The sequence below is a fragment of the Micromys minutus genome, assembly GCF_963924665.1.
Source record: "Micromys minutus genome assembly, chromosome: X".
Taxonomy (NCBI): domain Eukaryota; kingdom Metazoa; phylum Chordata; class Mammalia; order Rodentia; family Muridae; genus Micromys; species Micromys minutus.
The window spans coordinates 44,936,673-44,954,924 of record NC_137970.1 but is presented as its reverse complement, the minus strand read 5'-3'; the positions used below and the strand labels follow the sequence as shown (position 1 = coordinate 44,954,924).

Here is an 18,252-nt window from a genome sequence, read left to right as displayed (position 1 = left end):
AGAGGATCTGGGAGAGTAATAGAACATGTGTCTAAACATGAGAAGAGGAATGCTGGGTATGGGAGTGTTTAATAAGACATTGCTGAGGTTAGAGGTACAGAGATAGATGAGGGAGAAGAGGAGTCAACAAAAGCTTAAGTATATATGAAAATGTCATAAGAGAACTTGCTACATCTCACCAGCTACAACAATAACAGCAACAACAATAAAAAATCTAGTTAGGAGCCACAGAATAAAATGAATATATCTTTTTTAAAAGTAATAAGAAATGCTAAAGTCAAAACAACAAAAATAAGCAAATGGTCAGGGAAGAAAGAAATGGGAAGTATTGTGTAGAGGGAGGGTTGTCCGGTGTTTAGGTTCATTGAGTTCAAAGGCCTTTATCAGAGTGTTTTGACTGTACTTCTGCAGAGTGGAGTGAGCAAGCTATATGGATAGTTGGAGAGGGGTAGGGTTCCCTTCATATGAACAGTCAGTAGAAAGATTATGGTATAAGGTATAATGAGAGATATTTGTAACTAATGTAGTACTGGAGCAAAAGCTTGCAAAAAATGCTAGCTAGCTATTTCAAGTAGTAATACTGAGAGGAGAACCAAATATATGACCTAGAATGTGGCTCAACATTCATCCACTTACTACTGTTTTATTTTCTCTTCCTTCCAACCATATAGTATGTGTTTGCCTGTGATTTACATACAATGTTCCTCTTAATTTTCCCACATTTACACAACCATTCCACATATTAACAATTCTAATCACACCTACTCTTGTACTGCTCCAGCTCCTCTTCTGAATTATATCCAAGGCACTTGGGGTTTTTAATTTTTATTTTACTTCTATTTTTTAAATCATTAACATGCCACAGTATGAAACTTTCTGTAGGAGAACAAAATAATTTGAGATAAAACCAACTACCTTCTTTCACTTCATCAGCATTGAGACAAATTATGGATCTAGATCCTTAAATGTCCTTTCAGAAATATTGAGAGAATATTTGTATATGTATACATGAGTGTGTTTAATAGCCCTTATCCTCACCTCTAGCCATACAAAGCAACTTGGCGACCCTTTTCACTTAATTTTTATCACATCCTATTGGGTAGTTACTGTTAACCTCATATTCTAATAGAGAGAGAATGCTTAGTCTCAAAGGTAGATGTCTTAACCTGAAGTCTTGCTTAGAGTACATATAAAATCTAGGAATCTTTGTTGCCTTTTCTTTGCACACTTCTCCACACTAAGAGGGCATTGTGATATACTCTTCATAATAGGAGACATCTGAATACTTGCTGGTAGCTAGAGGGAATAAGAAAATTTTCTCAGTCCCATTATCCATTTTAGTATTCACTGGTTGACCAGCTACACTTTCAGAATGCATCCATGAGTCCTTTGCCTAATTGTCTCCTGGATATCTTCCTTCCTTCTCTACAGATTTACTTAGGTCCCCCTGAAGATAGCCAAGTACCTCCAGTGCCTCCACCTCGAGTGACAGCAAGAAGACACAAACCAATAACAATCTCAAAGCGCTTGCTGAGAGAAAAGTCAGTGTTCTATACTTCTTCCCTGGATGAAACTGAAGGTCAGTGGTTAGCTTCTGCCTCATGATTACATACAGAGAAAATACTGAAGGGGAGAGATAGGAGTGTGGCTATTTCCTCCATACAATGGTGGGCCTATTCTATTTCTTTGGCTTGTAAGTCAGGAGAAGTGAGGCTTATAGTTCATATTCTAAGAGGAAATTAGATTATTGGCTGTTGACAGGGCAGGGGTGAATCTTAAATGGAAGCTACATGGTCCTTACAAGGCTAGCACTAAGTCTAAGTTATTTTTAGGCTACTCTAGTACATAGATAGAAATACATGAGAAAGGCTCTTGCTAATGTTCTGGGAATGTAATTCAAATGCAGCTACCGTGGGTTGAATAACTGCTATATTCTAAGTAATATGCTAGAGGCCAAATGAAATTATGCCACGTGCCCCTGTCTTCATGGAGTTTATAGGATAAAGATGTAGCTATGTAAAAACAAACTAGCACCACCATTCAATGGAATGACTGTCAGTGAAGAGACTGCAGATACTCTAAGTGAGCCTTAGTTCCCTGCCACTCCACTCTGACCACTTTTTATTAAGGTTCCCTATAATTTCCACATGACCAAACCAAGTATTCCACTGTTCTTGTGAGTTGGTGAGCAACATGTGACAGTCAACTCCTCTCTCTTCTGTGGGGCACTAAACTTGGCTCTCAGGACACCAGGCTTGATCCTCCTTCCTTCTCATCTGGTTTTCTTTATTGTTCTACTTTTGATATGTTTGAACAACACCAAGGTCTTAACCCTCTTCCCTATGCTTTTTAAAAACACAGTCTCTGTAAGTCTCCTACGTGTTAATATGATGTAATTACTGCAGGCGACTCCAAGTTTTTTTAATACAAGATTTATTCTTCTATTTATTGTTATCTCCAAGTCCCCATGGAAATGTTTTCTGTTGACTGACTCATTGAGATGAACATAACTTGTATTGTATTTTAGTGTTGTGGCTGGAACCTAGAACTTTGTACAATGAATGACAAGTGATCATTCTATCACTAAGCTATGCACACCTCTTCCTCAGCTTCTGACACTAATTTTCTTGTGAGCACTTCTACCTGGCTTTCAACTCCAGTCACCTGAATACTGGGGTCAAGAATGCTGGTCTTTTCCTCCTTGCTCTTTTCCCTTTTCTCTTACAGCAGATTGGTCAGTGATTCCTTCTGGCTGTGGCTGCACATCACATGTTAAATCCTTAGTTTCCCTTGGACCACACACACTAAGCCTCTCCACCTCCTCCCAGCTGTCATTGCTGGCCTGCTTGACGGCCACTAATCCATTCTCCAAAGCAGTCAGTAAATTGTACATCCTTTCAAAATGTGAAGCACATGACCTCATTCCCTCAGCTCCAAACTCTCAGTGACCTCTCTTCATGTTTGGAATAGAATTTGTTTTTTATGCTGTTTTCTGTGATTCCTGCTTATCCATCTGAACTTTCTTGATATACTTTGTCTCCTTTGCTCTTTCTCCTCTAGTTTCCCGAGTCTTGCTATTCCTAATGGGTGTCAAGTTTACAAATGCCATCTCCTTGTAGAGAGTTTTTCTGAGTACCCAAGTTGAAAAGTTATTCCTTCTTTTCCCTTAGACTGGTTTCCTTTATTCATGTCACCTGCTACTGCTTGATGACATATTTACTATCTCTTTTTCCCATAAGAATATTAGATGTATTTTTATTGCCAGGTCAGAGGACAATTTCTACTATACATTGTGCCTGTTTAGTACATGTTTATAATGTGAATGAATAGATGTATTAGGAATATAAAAAGAAAGGGATTATTTAGCTTAAGGGATCACTTTCATAGAGAAGGAATAGAAAATGGAAAATGAACAGGGGTACAGAATGTTTTGCTACCCCATACTTTATAGAATAAATTTATTTACAACTTTCCCTAATCAAAGTTTATACCCATAGATACATTTTTTAAGGACTTTATCCCCCATACCAGTACAGTACATCCAATTAACAAGTGTATTAAATGAATAAACTGAAGGTCAGTAAACCTAAGGTCTAATTTTATTTTGGTCATTAGCCTGTTAAGTGGCTTGAATTAGGCACTTCCTCTATCTGAGGCTCAATTTGCCTTATTCTGTAGTAAGGGCTCTGTGCCAGATTTTCAGTGAGATTACAGTCTACACACCGACGTTTGTATTTTTGGATTGATAAGGAATTCCAAGGCCACCAAAGCTAGCATTTTCAATTGTATATCTCAGTACAGTGCATTTTACTCAACCACTGTATTTGAAAATATTTTCATTATCCTAAAGGAAACCTTCATATTCCTTCTTCTTACCAGCTTCTGGCAAGTACTTTCTAACCCTAGAGACTTAACTTATTCTGAAAATGTCATATAAATCAACTCAGATTCTGCACAGTCTTCTATTGTTAGCAAATTATTCTGGAGTATGTATACTTTCTACTGTCATATAGTATTTCAGGGTATGAATATACCACATTTTGTTTATCCATTCTTCAATGAATGAAAACTTGAATTGTTTGTGCGTTTTAGCTATTATGAATAATACTGCAATGGATACTGAGATGGTTGGGTGAATGTCTCACGTTAGTCATCTTGAGTATATTGCTGACTCAGATGTTTACTCTGAAGTTAAGCTTTCAGACAGTGACTGTGCTAATTTACAAAGCTGGTGTGAAATTTTATTTTTTCACAAGCAATGAATGGTGGCTCAAATTTGTCTATATGCTGGTCAGTGTTTGTTATATAGTCTGACCTCTTCATTCTGGACATATTAAATTATTGTAAAATATAGTCTCATTTAATCCTCATTGTTCCAGTATGAGGTAGCTGCCTAAAATTCATTATATAAAGAAGTCATTTGTAGCTCAGAGACAGTAAGTAATTTTTCCAGTTAACACTACTACCAAATTAGAAGATAGTAATTTGTAACCATCCATTTCATCTCAAATCACATTCACCTACTAAATGTAATATTGTACTTGTTAAAACATGCTTCATGAGATGGGAAGGGAGGATGAGATGGGAAGGAAAGGGGACAAGAGAATATCTAATTAAAAATAAAAAAAACCTCAAACAAAAATATGCCTCAACACCATTTTTATTGGCTATTTTGTGTATTTACATTTAAAATGTTATCCCCTTTCCCAGTTTTCCCCTATTCCATTCTACTACCCACCCACCCACTCCCACCTGACCACACTGGCATTCCTCTACACTGGGGAATCGAGCCTTCACAGGACCAAAGACTTCTCATCCTATTGATGCCAGATAATGCCATCCTCTGCTAAATATGTATCTGGAGCCATGGGTCTCTCCATGTGTACTCTTTGATTGGTAGTTTAGTCACTGGCAGCTCTGGGAGCTCTGGTTGGTTGGCATCCTCAATAATGTCTGCATTTGTTGTCTGTATATAGGATGGATCCCCAGATGGGGAATTCTCTGGATGGCCTTTCATTCAGCCTCTGCTCCACACTTTGTCCCTGTATTTAATTTAGATAGGAGCCATTCTGGGTTAAAAATTTGGAGATGGAGACTGGCCCTGCCTCTATCTCTGCTCAGAGCCACAAGCAGATCAGGCATACTGCCGTTAGGACTAGCGGCCTGCCTGCAGAGAACTGAGTACCTAGAGAAGACAAGGAGTGCTCTCTGTCCTGAACCCACAAGTGATCCCACACTCCCTCTCCACTGACTATCTGGGAAGAGACCTTTAGAAACTCTCAGGGCTCAGGTATCACACCACTGCTTGGGTCTGTGCCCTTCAGACCTCCATCTGCACCCAGAGCTAGAGCCGGGCCATCGCCATCTGAACTCAGAGCCTGCCCATAGAGAGCTGAACACCCAGGAACAATCTCCCTCTGGAGCCCATGGCCCACAGACGCACAGAAAAGACAAGCTCCATTCAGAGACAACAAGATCAAATAACATCAAAGATAAGATGGCAAGAGGCAAGCACAAGAATTTAAGCAACAGAAACCAAGACAACCTGACATCAGAACCCAGCTCTCACACCACAGCAATTAGTGTATATCCCAACACACTGGAAAAACAAGATTTGGACTTAAAATCATGTCTCATGCTGATGATAGAGGGCCTTAAGAAGTGCATGAATAACTCCCTTAAAGAAATACAGAACACAGAAAAAACAAATACAAGCCTTTAGAGAAACACAGGGAAACACAAGCAAACAAATGAAGGAATTGAACAAAACCATCCAGGATCTAAAAACAGAAATGAAAGCAATAAAGAAAAAAATACAGAGAGACAACCCTGGAGATAGAAAACTTAGGAAGGAGGTCAGGAGTCATAGACACAAGCATCACCAACAAAATACAAGAGATGGAAGAGAGAATCTCAGGGGCGGAAGATACCATAGAAAACATGGACACAACAGTCAGAGAAAATGTAAAAATTAAAAAGTTCCTCCTAACCCAAAACATCCAGGAAATTTAGGACACAATGAGAAGGCCAAACCTAAGGATAATAGGTATAGAAGAGAGAGAAGACTCCCAACTGAAAGGCCCAGTAAATATCTTCAACAAAATTATAGAAGAAAACTCCCCTAACCTATGCTCCAAATACAAGGGCACCCACATTCATAAAAGAAATGCTACTAAAGCTTAAAGCATATTGCTACACCACACATAATAATACTGGGAGATTTCAACACCCCACTCTCATCAATGGACAGATCATAGAAGCAGAAACTTAACAGAGAAACAGTGAAACTAACAGAAGTTATCAACCATATGAATTTAATAGACATCTATAGGACATTTTATCCTAAAAATAAAGAACATACCTTCTCAGTATCTTCTTATCAGTGAGTATGTGCCATGTGTTCTTTTGTGACTTGGTTACCTCACTCAGGATGAAAGCTTCAAGTTCCATGCATTTGCCTAGGGATTTCATGAACTTATTGTTTTTAATAGCTGAGTAGTACTCCATTGAATAAATGTACCACAGTTTCTGTATCCATTCCTCTGTTGAAGGACACCTGGGTTCTTTCCAGCTTCTGGCTATTATAAATAAGGCTGCTATGAACATAGTAGAGCATTTGTTCTTGTTATATGTTGGAGCATCTTTTGGGTATATGCCTAGGAGTGGTATAGCTGGGTCCTCAGGTAGCACTATGTCCAATTTTATGAGGAACCTCCAGTTAGATTTCCAAAGTGGTTGTACCAGCTTGAAATTCCACCAACAATGAAGGAGTATTTTTAAAGATCAATTGTCTAGTCAATGTTCAATATTCAAATTATCTCATTACAAAAAATAGGTTCCAAGTAAGGTCCTTCTGTTATGACTGGTGAACACAGATCCTTTTGCTGAAGAGAGACTGTATCTTTGACTACTATACTATAATAAAGGATTTATTTACATGTCTGTTTTTAATTTTTATGGTGCTAGAAAAGGAATCTTGCCCATTCTATACAAGTCGTCTATCACTAAGCTGTTTCCCCTGGCCCTATATTTTTTATTATTAAAGTAACAGTTTCCATATAGTAGATATTATTAATATGGGGAATTCACTGATTATTTCTGAAGATTGTGAATAACTTAAGGTTTTTAAAATTTTACTATGTATGTTGACTTATTTTTCTAGAAAAAGATTCTCTGGCTGTTATTGTGCTCTCAGAAGTTATAGCTGTATTCGGAATCACTTAAAAGTTTATTCCAATGGTTGTAGGAAATTATGGACCACAAAAGGCTGGAGGAAGAATGTAAATTGGCTATTTGAGGATATATTTAAATGATGGAGAAAGAGGTTAAGTTGTTAGGCCTATTAACTTGAAATTTGAGAAACTTATAAAAATTGCTTTCAAGAGAACTACTTGAGAATTAGTTGATGCATTTATTTAGAAAGAGTAAATTGTGCAATTGATTGTACAATCTGTCCTTTTTGAATTTCATATTCCATTGAATAAAGCAGTTTGGCATACTAGACTTTACTCAGTTGAGTTGGTGAACGTCATATGGAAATCTTAAATTGAATGTTATTTGAATGAGACCTGTGACTCCCTACAGATTGGGCAAGGTGGAGACTGTTCTCGTTGGATGTAGTCAGTTTGTACTCTAATAATAACAATTTTGAAATTGTGTACTGATTTTTCAAGATCAAGTAGTTATGAATACATCAAAACAGAATAATTTTGAAGGCTATCATTAATCTTTCCTCTTTGTACCAACTTTTTTCAGATGAAATTCATCATCAAACTCCTAATGGTACAATCACTAGCAATCTGGATCCCCCCAAGCTACTACAGCACCTCAAGCTACCCATGCAGAAAAGTGGGGAAACTGACCCTGGAAGAAAGTCCCCAATCAGACCTGTTTCTGACTGCCAATCGGAGCCCTGCCTAGAGGCAGATGTGGGGAAGTTGGCATTTAGGTTGCAGGATGGAGGGACCAAGGCCACTCCAAAGGCTTCTAATGGACCCGTTCCAGGCTCTGGACACACAAAGACCTCCTCTTTCCCTATAAAGAGACCAGCTCCCAGGCCAGTGGTTCACCACAAGGAAGGTAAATGTTTAGAAATCCTATGGAGGCAGAACTAAACCAAACTACAGCTTGCAAACTTTCTAGGGTTGGAGGCATCTTCCTTCCTGGCTCCTTATCATACGTCCTCCCCCTATTCAATGCTTTTTAATTTTAATTTTTTATATTAGCTTACAAAGTAGTTAGTAGGTTCAGGATGAGATTTTTTTTTAAGCTTCATTTTTTTTGGCAATTAGAATAATGCAGACTAAAACATATATACATTGGTAATCTGCAGACAGAAGTATGATAGGTTAAATGAGTTTTCATAACTTTTACTTAAATCAAAAACAGAAGAAAATATACTTGCTTTAAAGAAAATGGCATTCTCATAGAAACATCATACTGAAACATTATTTAGACAAAATCAAATAAATTATAAAATATCATTTAACTATATTAAAACTATTTAATGAGCTCTTTATATTTTTTATAAGTCAAACTATCTTTTTATTGGGTTTTCTCTGCATTTACATTTCAGATGTTATCCCTTTTCCCCAATCCCATTCCCCCTCCCATTGCTTCCATGAAGGTGCTCCCTCTCCCAACCACCCTTTCCCACCTCAGTGCCTTGACTTTCCCCTACACTGGGAAAACAAGCCTTCACTTGATCAAAGGCCTCTTCTTCCATTGATACCAAACAAAGCTCCCCTCTGCTTCATATGCACCTGGGGCCTTGGATCTCTCCATGCAAACTCATGAGATTCTAATACACATTTCATTTTTGTTGATTCTCATCTCTGATCCCCCATCTCCTGGATACCCTTCCTTATGGTATATTTTGCCCTCAGCACTCCACCCTTTCTTTTTACTCTATTGTCTTCCCTACTCACTCCCTTAGAGCCTCTTTGTTTTCTAAACACTGGGCATTTCCTGCCCTTTACTCCTATTTACTGCCACCAGCCTAGATGTAGTTTACAGTCTCATAGACATATGAGAGACAATATACTGCCCCTGTCTTTTTGAATCTGGCTTAAAATAATTTGTTTTTATTTCCATTTTCTGGCAATGTATTTCATTTTTCTTTATGGCTGACTAAAATTCTGTTGTGTATAGATACCCCATTTCATTATACATTCACCCGTTCATGGACATCTGGGCCTAGCTATGAAGTGAACATGGATGTGAAATGTATTTGCGGCAGGATATAGATTCTTTTGTTTATGCCCAGAAGTGCTATAGCTGAGTAAAAGGCAGTTCTAGTTTCGGTTTTATAGATACTTCCACGCTACTTTACACAGTGGTTTAACCAGCTTGCACTCCAACAGTATAAAAGTGTCCCTCTTTCCCCACATTGTTTTCTTGTTGGTGGCCATTCTCACTGGTTGAGATGGGATTTCAAAGCTGTTTTAATTTACATATCTCTGACAGACAGAGATGCTAAACATTTTAAAATACATTAACTGACCTTTATAATTCTTCCTTTGAAAACTGTCTGCCTTAGTCACTATTCTATTTCTATGAAGAGACACCATGACCAAGACAGTCCTTATAAAAGAAAAGATATTATTGAGGGCTTGCTTACATTTTTAGAAGTTGGTCTTTTATCATTATGGTGGGGAGCTTGGCAGTCCACAGGCAATCATGGTGCTGGAAGAGTAGTTGAGAGTTCTACATCCAGATCCATAGGTAGGAAGGGAGACAGGGTCTGGCATGGGCTATTGAAACCTCAAAGCCCACACTTAGAGACATAATTCTTCCAACAAACCTACACATCTTTCAACAAGGCCACACCTGCTAATCTTTGTAATTATTTCAAAAAGTTGTAATCCTTGGTGAGTAAGCATTCCAGTATATGAGACTATGGGGGTTATTTTTATTGGACTGCCACAGTATCTGTCCAAATTGTTGACCCATATTCTGAGTGATAACTGTTTCTTTGGTGTTTACGTTTTGAAGTTTTAAAATGATTAATTTTGGATATTAACTCCTTGTATGTTTTCTTAGCTGATGAAGACTTCCCCCATTCTCTAGGATATTCTGTTGATTTGTTGTTATTGTTGGGGGTGCTGCTGCTGCTGCTGGTGGTGGTGGTGGTGGTAGTGTATGAAAGCTCTTTAAGTTCATATGGTTCCATGTGTCAGTGTGTGTGTGTGTGTGTGTGTGTGTGTGTGTGTGTGTGTGTGTGTCTCCTTAAGTATTTAGCCTTTGTTTCAGTGTTTTCAGTTTAAAATATGGGTCTTTAATCTATTCAAAGTTAATTTTTATGTAAGCTGAGAGATAATAAAACTAATTTCATTATTTTACAGGTAGTTATCAGGTAACACTGATAGTTGAAAGGGCTGTATCTCCTCTACCACATGTTTTGACATCTTCATCAGAAATTTGGAGTCCATAGCTGTGTGGGTTTACCTCTGTTTCCTCTGTTCTGTTCTCTTGGTCTGTATATCTATTCTGTCCCAGTAGCTGTTGAAGTACTACATCTTTGTAGTCTAATGTCTCTCTGGCTGTATTCCTTCTGTTTACAATTGTTTTGACTATGTTCTTTTGTATTTCCTAGAAATTTTAGGCTTGTTTTTCTGTCTCTAAGAATAGTGGATCTCAACATGTAGACCATTATGATCTTGCTCATTATAGTCTCCTGCCTCATCTGCCAGACCGCTAGGATTATAGGCATGCGTCACTGCACATGGTCAGAGACATTTTCCCAATTATTAGCACAGTAATAGAGCACAGGTTAAGAAAAATGCAGTATGGAGTGAGGAACTGGGAAACCAGAGGGTAGAAAAATGGTAAGGATGGAGTTGGTGGGTGAATTGTACATGTACTTGCTGGAATAGCATCAAAGATTCCCTTATATAGAGGGACAGAGAGATGGGGGGAGATGGAGATACTTTATGGTATAATGAAGGCAGAGGGTCAGTGGGGGGAAAGTAAACCTGTCCAGATATAGTAAAGAAAGACATTCTGTTGTCAGTGGCAAATAACAGCCTTAGTACATGCTGACAGCACTGCCTTTGAGCAGTTTAGTAAATGTTTGTTTGTGTGGAGGTCAGTGAGATTTCCACAGAGCAACTGACACTTTCTAATTCTCTGGTTTGGCTCTTTAATTCATTTGCATGCTCACATTATTTTCCATGTCTGTATCTTGGGTTTTAGGTCTTTAAAATTGGGAAGAGGATCACTTCCAAATAATTTTTAGGAATTAAAAGGAATAACCAAGTACCTGGCTCATAACCAGAAGATGAGATATGGTACTCACTCTCTTCCTTCGTCCTACCTTACCTCCCTACAGTTTGCCTCTTGCAGGAGGCAGCCAGGAAAGGCCAGACATCTATGGAGACATCTGCTTCAGTTTAGAAGTCATATATTGATCATCACATTAACCAAGTAGAAAGTTGGGTAACTACACTTCTAGCCCCATGGTTAACTTGGCCCTGCCCAGTGCCAAGCCAGATCCTGTTGGCTCAGCACACAGAGTAACTTTTCACCCTCCACTTCAGTTCTGCCTCCAACATCTTTGGATATAGAACCCAGTCCCAGTGCCATTCCTTCTGTTGCTTCTCTCACACTCCTGTCCTTTGGGCTGCTGGCAGCAGCAACTGTGATCTAATGGCATCAGTTACTATAAGAAATGATCTTATTTGTCCAGAGTCACCCAGGCTTTCTCAGTCTGAGCTGCAATATCGCCAAACTTTTTCCCCCCTTTAAATCAGTTAGCAACAAGCTGATGGGGTATAGTTTTCTTCAAAGCCTCTGGCCTCCAGACTTGGCAAAACTGGGATGGGTTGGGCCATGAGAGAGCCTAGCCAAATCTTTAGCAGAGTTGTTCTTTAAAAGTTCCCCACCTATCATTTCACCTCCACTTCTCTCTCTCTCTCTCCTGCCCTACATTGACTTCTGTTCCTGGTAAACTCCTGGGCACCAGAAGAGTTATCAGTTAATCAGTTGCTGCAAATAGTTCTCTGCCTGAATTACAGCTGATGATTAACCCCATGTGCTAACAAGCAACCTGATAGACATGCTTGGGAGGAAAGTTTTCTCTTCTGCTTGCCCCCTCCACATCAGTTGTTTATTGTTGGTTTTTTTTTTTTTTTTTTTTTTACCTTTGTGGTTGAAGAAGTTTCATTGTTTCCTTGCTTCAGTTATTCTAAGAATGTCTCTGTCCTGACCTCTCCTCTTATTTAGATCTTTGACTGATCTAGCATGTAAATGGACTTCATCATTCTTTATGACTTTTCCCAACTGCAGTTAGAAATATCAGAAGCACATGTTAAATGCCTTACTTCCATGATGATTAACAACTTAGCAATACTCACTACTGTTTGCTGATGGAATTTTATTCAGAACCATTTTCTCTTCCAGACATGGAGCAGTGTACTTTCTCTTCTTCATTGTATATTCTTGTTGATGAGCCCGTGGGGTAGGTTTTTACCCTACCTATTTCAAAGATAGAAAGGATGGCTCAGACTTGAAACTTGTCCAATGTGTCCTGGGTTATAAGATGCAGAAATGTTGCTGGAAACCGGGCTTCTCGTGTCCTTGGGATGATTTTTAGTACATTCAATTTTAATTTTAAAGATTCATTTTTCTATTATGTATATGAATATTCTCCTGCATGTATGTTTGTATCATGCATATGCCTTGTGCTCAGGGAAGTCAGAAGCATGTGTCAGGTCCCCTGGAAGTTATAGATGGACATGAGCCACAGTATGAGTACTGGAATCCAAATCTGACTTCTTCACAAGAGCATCAAGTTTCATTTTAACCATGGAAACAATTCTCCAAATCCACAGTACTTTGTTGTTGTTGTTTTACCTGTGTTAACTTTTTCTGTCAGGCACTTACTACCTTTGAGGTATACAAAATTAGCATGTCTCCTTTTGTCCATTTGATGTTGTTTTTTCACTCAATTTTCTAGGTTAGCATTTAAGTAATGAATGATTGTTCATCACGAGATCTCCTTGCACATGTGCTATACTTTGTTGCCATTCATTCCCCTCCTTTACTGTCCTTCCCTATGCAGCCTCCAGCTGGTTCCTGTTCTTCCCCCAGGTAGCCCTCCCTCTGCCTTCCTATTACATTTATTCCGTTACTTTTCTCTATTTCCCACTTCCTTTAAGGTCTCTTCCTCCACTCTCCCAGTTTTCTATTTCTGTAACCCTGTACACAGATAAATACCCACCCTCTGTACACAACATTGGTTGAAATGTAGATTCTGTATGTAAGAGAAACATGCGGTCTTTCCTCAGAGCTACTTTCTCTTATTTCTGGTTTTACAAAACGCAATGTGTGGTTTTTACAAAAAGATACATGTTTGGGAGAATGAAGAGGAAATAAGATTACATGTCTCTTGCTTACATTTACCTGTTCATACAGACATCACACTAAGCAAGATGAAAAGCCATAATCCTGCCTTCTCAATGTTCATGGTAAGAATGGCCCGTAGGCTGTCTGTTCCAGTGATATTCCCGACAGGTGATGAGAACATTCCAGTAAAAGCACAGGAGTAAGAATCCCTTCATTGTTCCCGAAGAATTGAGATTAAAGTGTGTAGCATGCCACAAATAGGGCCCCCATGGCATGTGGGATTCCCTGCTTAGTTTCTTTCCTCTATCTGGTGATACGCTCTGGGCTTGGGGAAAGGATGTTTGCAAGACCTTTCTCAGTCACACAACCATCAATTCTTCACTGGGGTGACTAATGCTGTAAGTGGCATTCGTATCTGTTCTAAGAGTATTAGGAACAGACTTGCTCCTACAGTAATGGGCGTTGCTGGCCATTATCCACATTTTCTTGTTTGAACTTATTATGCTTTAGCAATACTGTTTGGTTTTTACTCTGCCTTTCCTGGAGTCTAACTTCAAACTGTTCCATAAGAATAATTAATGGCTAAGGGGAAAGGAAGGCTCTGTGATTGGCATAGAGGAGTGTCACAGAAAGAGATAATTCTAGTAGACTTTGGGTAGCTCTGTACCCTGAGGTTGGGTATAGGCAGGTATAAGGAAAGATACAAGAAAGTTGCAAAAAGTCAAAAATGGATGACTGTTGTACCTCCATGAGTCTGCACATGCTAAGATCACGTGCCATCATCATTTGACAGAGGATGGGAAAGTACAAAATGATTTGAAGAGAGCAATCGAATTTGCAGTGAAACCATGTTTTGGACCAAGATTCAAAAGCTATGAAAAGGACAGCCATTTGATTGCATAGCATAGACTAGAGAAAATTTTGTAATTAAAACCCAATTGCCTCCCTTGATGTATGTTTTAAATTTGACTCTGTCTCTCCTAGCTGTGGGATTTTAGGTAAATCATAACCTCTCTGAACCTCTCACTTGTGTAAGAGCTTCATAACTGTGCCCATTGGGTTGCTATAACAAGGAAGAGTAACATGTATATACTTGTACCATCTCAACTACCCTGTAAATGGAAGTGGTTGTTTGGCTTTGATAGCAGGTTATTGTAATTAGGTGAGCTTTACTTTGTATTCTCCCATTATGAGTAGTGTGGGATAACACCTTCATTAGAGAGAGATGAGGAGGGGGAGGGGGAGGGGGAGAGGGAGAGAGAGAGAAAGAGAGAGAGAGAGAGAGAGAGAGAGAGAGAGAGAGAGAGAGAGAGAGAGAGAGAGAACGTGGTTTATAAAGTACCTAGTTATATAGTAGTAGATGAGGTAGCAGAATACAAGACAGAGGGCATCTGCTCTTCTGTGTTCTAGAGCCTTGAAGAACCCTCAAACATAAAATACAAACAGAAGAAAAGAGCTCAGAACTACATATTTTTTCTTCATCCTGTCTATACACATGATAAACATCCAGAAAGAAAGGGCTGTGGAGGGAAGGGGGGAGGTGGCAAAGAGTTATTTTAGCTCTTCTTTAGTCTTCAAGTGTAGCTTGGTCCATAGATCTGACTGTCCTCCTTCAGGGTGATTTTCTATACCTCAATTGTGTGAGCCTCATATTTGATCCTCTAATGTGACTGCCAAGTTACGGTGCTCTCACTTGCTTCCCATGTCTATGACTTCTCCCAGTTTGGCTTTGAGACCCCAGGGAGACTGTATCAAATCAGTTGTATGCATTTCTTGAGAGACACAAATGCCCTCACAGCATTACCAGTATACTGAATACTCACTTTAGGTCTCTGAATACTTTTGAAGCCTGGGAGTATTAAGCTGTTTGTGTCACACAAAGCTTAGTTGGAAACCTAAAAAGGGAAAGCGTTCTTTGCTGTCCTAAAAGTCCGGACTGCATTTTTCTTTACTCAATAAATATTTGTTGAATATCTGCCGGTTACAGGCAGAGCAATTTACTTGGATCTCTAGGGAATACAAAGATGATTCCCACCTGGATCTTGCTCTCAAGTTGCTCCCATTCTAATAGGGGAGAGAAAGTCATGAAAACAAAGAGCCAAAGAACAAGATTCAAAGTACAAGACAACCAGTGCCTTAAGAGCTACAGAAAGGAACTGGAAGAATCTTAAGCTTCCTAAGAGACATGGCACTTAAGTGGATGCAAATTTGGGCATGTGGGAATAGGATAAATAGCATCTTGGGAAGATGATTAATGGCAAGACATGCACACAGAACAATAAATAATAATGTTTGTCTGGACTGTAGCATATGTGAAGAAGAATGCTAGAAAGCTAGATCAGACGAACCTTCTGAAAAGGGAGGAGGGTACCGAATGCGGGTTTAAGCATTTTGGGCATTTTATGCAGGCAAAGAGGAGCCAGGAAATTGAAATCGATTTCTTGAGAGGTAAAAGAAAGGTGGGAATAAAGGAAGGGAGAGAGACAGAGAAAGAAATCAGGGCTTCTATGGTACTCCCAAAGCAACATGCAAGTCAGCAGAAAGAGGTAAAGGTTTACAGACTGATACCATCTGCTGATTCAACTGCAAACCAGTCCAGTCTTCATATTGTACTGGCAGAGAAATGAACTGCTCACTTACACAAGCTAGTTTTCATATTAAGATGAGAATCCAGGTTTCATGACTCCTAGTTATATGACTTCTTTCCATGCCTTGCCAGTTTGACATTGTGGCTTAACTGTGACTGAGACAAATTAGAGGCAAGAAAGAACAACACCGGGGTCTTTCAGCCAAGAAAACTCTTTGCTGCTACTTCAAAGAATGACTTGCAGTGAATCATCAAGTTGGAGTTTCATATAAAGGGCCTAGTCAGACAAACAGTTAATAGCGCTTACTTTGCAAGCCCTAGTTAGATGTCCATTTTGATGTGGCTTTAAAGGTAATGAATGAGGCTCCTGTTTTGAGGATGGTATCTGCTGTAGTCTTAGAAAGAAATGAACCCTAGCCTAGGCATGACTTCAGGTAGAAGTATTCTCTGGCCCTGAAAGTAAAATATCCTTCCTATCAAACTCATTCCAGTAACTAGTAGAAATGGGATATCACTGTCATCTCTGGTCATCTATGACCTGCAGTGAAGGTCATGTGACTTACAACTTTGCCACTCACACTGCCCATCACTGTATTACTTGGGTAACACCGGAATACTCATGTGCAAGTTCTACCCCAGGAACTCCGAGGATGGGATCCAGGCAACTGTACATTTAAACGTCATCTCATGTTCTAATGTGTAACCAGAACTGGAAGCTTCTGCTGCACTGGTAACTAGAACTCCATAGGTTTCAGAAAGTACATCCACATGGACCTGTTAGTGTAAACTTTGATGTTCCTTTTCCTTTTAGAGTAACAGTAGATAGGGCATAACATCTGTGCAAACTTATGGCCAGTCTTAACTATGAAAATGTGTAAAAACTACTAAATGTATATTTAATAATAAAAGTATCGAGAACTGGAACTGTGCAAGACCCTGGAATTAAACTCTGTACTGCAAAATTGGTCAATAATGATAAATAGTAAGTATAGCTCTACTTATATTTTTCTTACTATCATTTGCAATTTTTTATTGCTATTACTAATAGCATAATAGACACCAGGGAAAGAAGTAGATATGGAAATAAGAGATAAGAATTTCAATGATTATTCTATCACAATCTAAACATATAGGTAATGGGTAAAGTGTATTTACTCTTCTGAGCCTCCGTTTTCTTCTCTGTAAAATAGAAATGGCATGAAGTCGCTATTTGTTCCTTCTCAGTTTACTATGGAAATCATATGGGAGGATTTTTCAACAGCATAATTTTTTAGGAAAAAATGATTATTATTACTTTGATTTTATCTGTATATCTATCTATCTATGTATCTATCTATATATCTATCTATCTATTTTGTTAATGCAGTTATAGAAAATCAGCCTGATGCTAAGGGGCATAGCATGTTCATTAGTATAAGGTGGAACCTAGAGGGAGAGATGGAAGTTACGTCTGAATCCAGACATAGTGTTTTTCTCATCACTACCTCAATACACTACTTATACTCTACTATCAGAATCACTTGAATCACTTACCATATATTTTTCCCTAGGATTTCTCAGTGGATGATTATTTTAATATGTAGCTCAGGTTTTATCTCTCATAAAACAAAATTATAATTTTTATTAAATGTTTTGAGAATTTCATACCTACATACAGTATTTTTTATCACATTTACCCTCCTTTTCCCTGTAACTTCTTCTAGATCCCTCCAACCTCCCATCTCTTCCAAATTTGATTTTTCTCTTTTGTTTTTATAAAATCTCCTGAGTCTGGCTTGTGTTTTTGACATACTCATGAGTTTGGGGGCCATCCACTAGGATATGTTTGCCACACCAGCATCGTGCTATAAAGAAAACTGACTCTCCTTCCCTAGTAGTCATTGTTTGTCAATATCTCCTCAGGTAGGTGTGGGTTTACATGTCTCCCTCTTTTTATACTGGAATGTTGACTAGCTTGATCTTATGCAGGTCTTGTGTGCACAACCACAGCTGCTGTAGGCTCATGAGTGCAACAGGTTTTCACTGTCCAGAAGACACTATGTTGCTCTTATAATCTTTCCATAATTTCTTCTGCAATAGTCTCGGCACCATAGGAAAAGAAAATATAAAACCATAGGTACCCATTCTCTATACTTTGATTAGTTTTGGGTTTCTCTATAAACTGTTGTCCAACAAGCAAATAAACTACACTGATGATATTTAAGAGCTACATTGATCATACATATAGAGAAACAGACTAGAGGGCAGTCTGATTCTATATTTACCAAATTGATAGACATAGGTTCATCCTTTGACCTAGTGAGCTTCCCAACCATGGAATT

General features: G+C 38.7%; 1 protein-coding gene across 4 annotated transcripts in view; it reads left to right on the top strand.

Annotated features, from left to right (window-relative positions):
• The window catches only part of OPHN1 (oligophrenin 1), a 287,931-nt gene that overhangs the window by 255,595 nt on the left and 14,084 nt on the right, over window positions 1-18,252 (top strand). For 3 of the 4 annotated variants that reach the window (XM_080909906.1, XM_080909905.1, XM_080909907.1), the window contains 2 exons: window positions 1,432-1,579; window positions 7,756-8,079. In XM_080909906.1, coding sequence (XP_080766032.1) covers window positions 1,432-1,579; window positions 7,756-8,079 — 472 coding nt within the window. The remainder of the gene's footprint in view (window positions 1-1,431; window positions 1,580-7,755; window positions 8,080-18,252) is intronic. The other variant, XM_080909908.1, reaches the window with a different exon arrangement.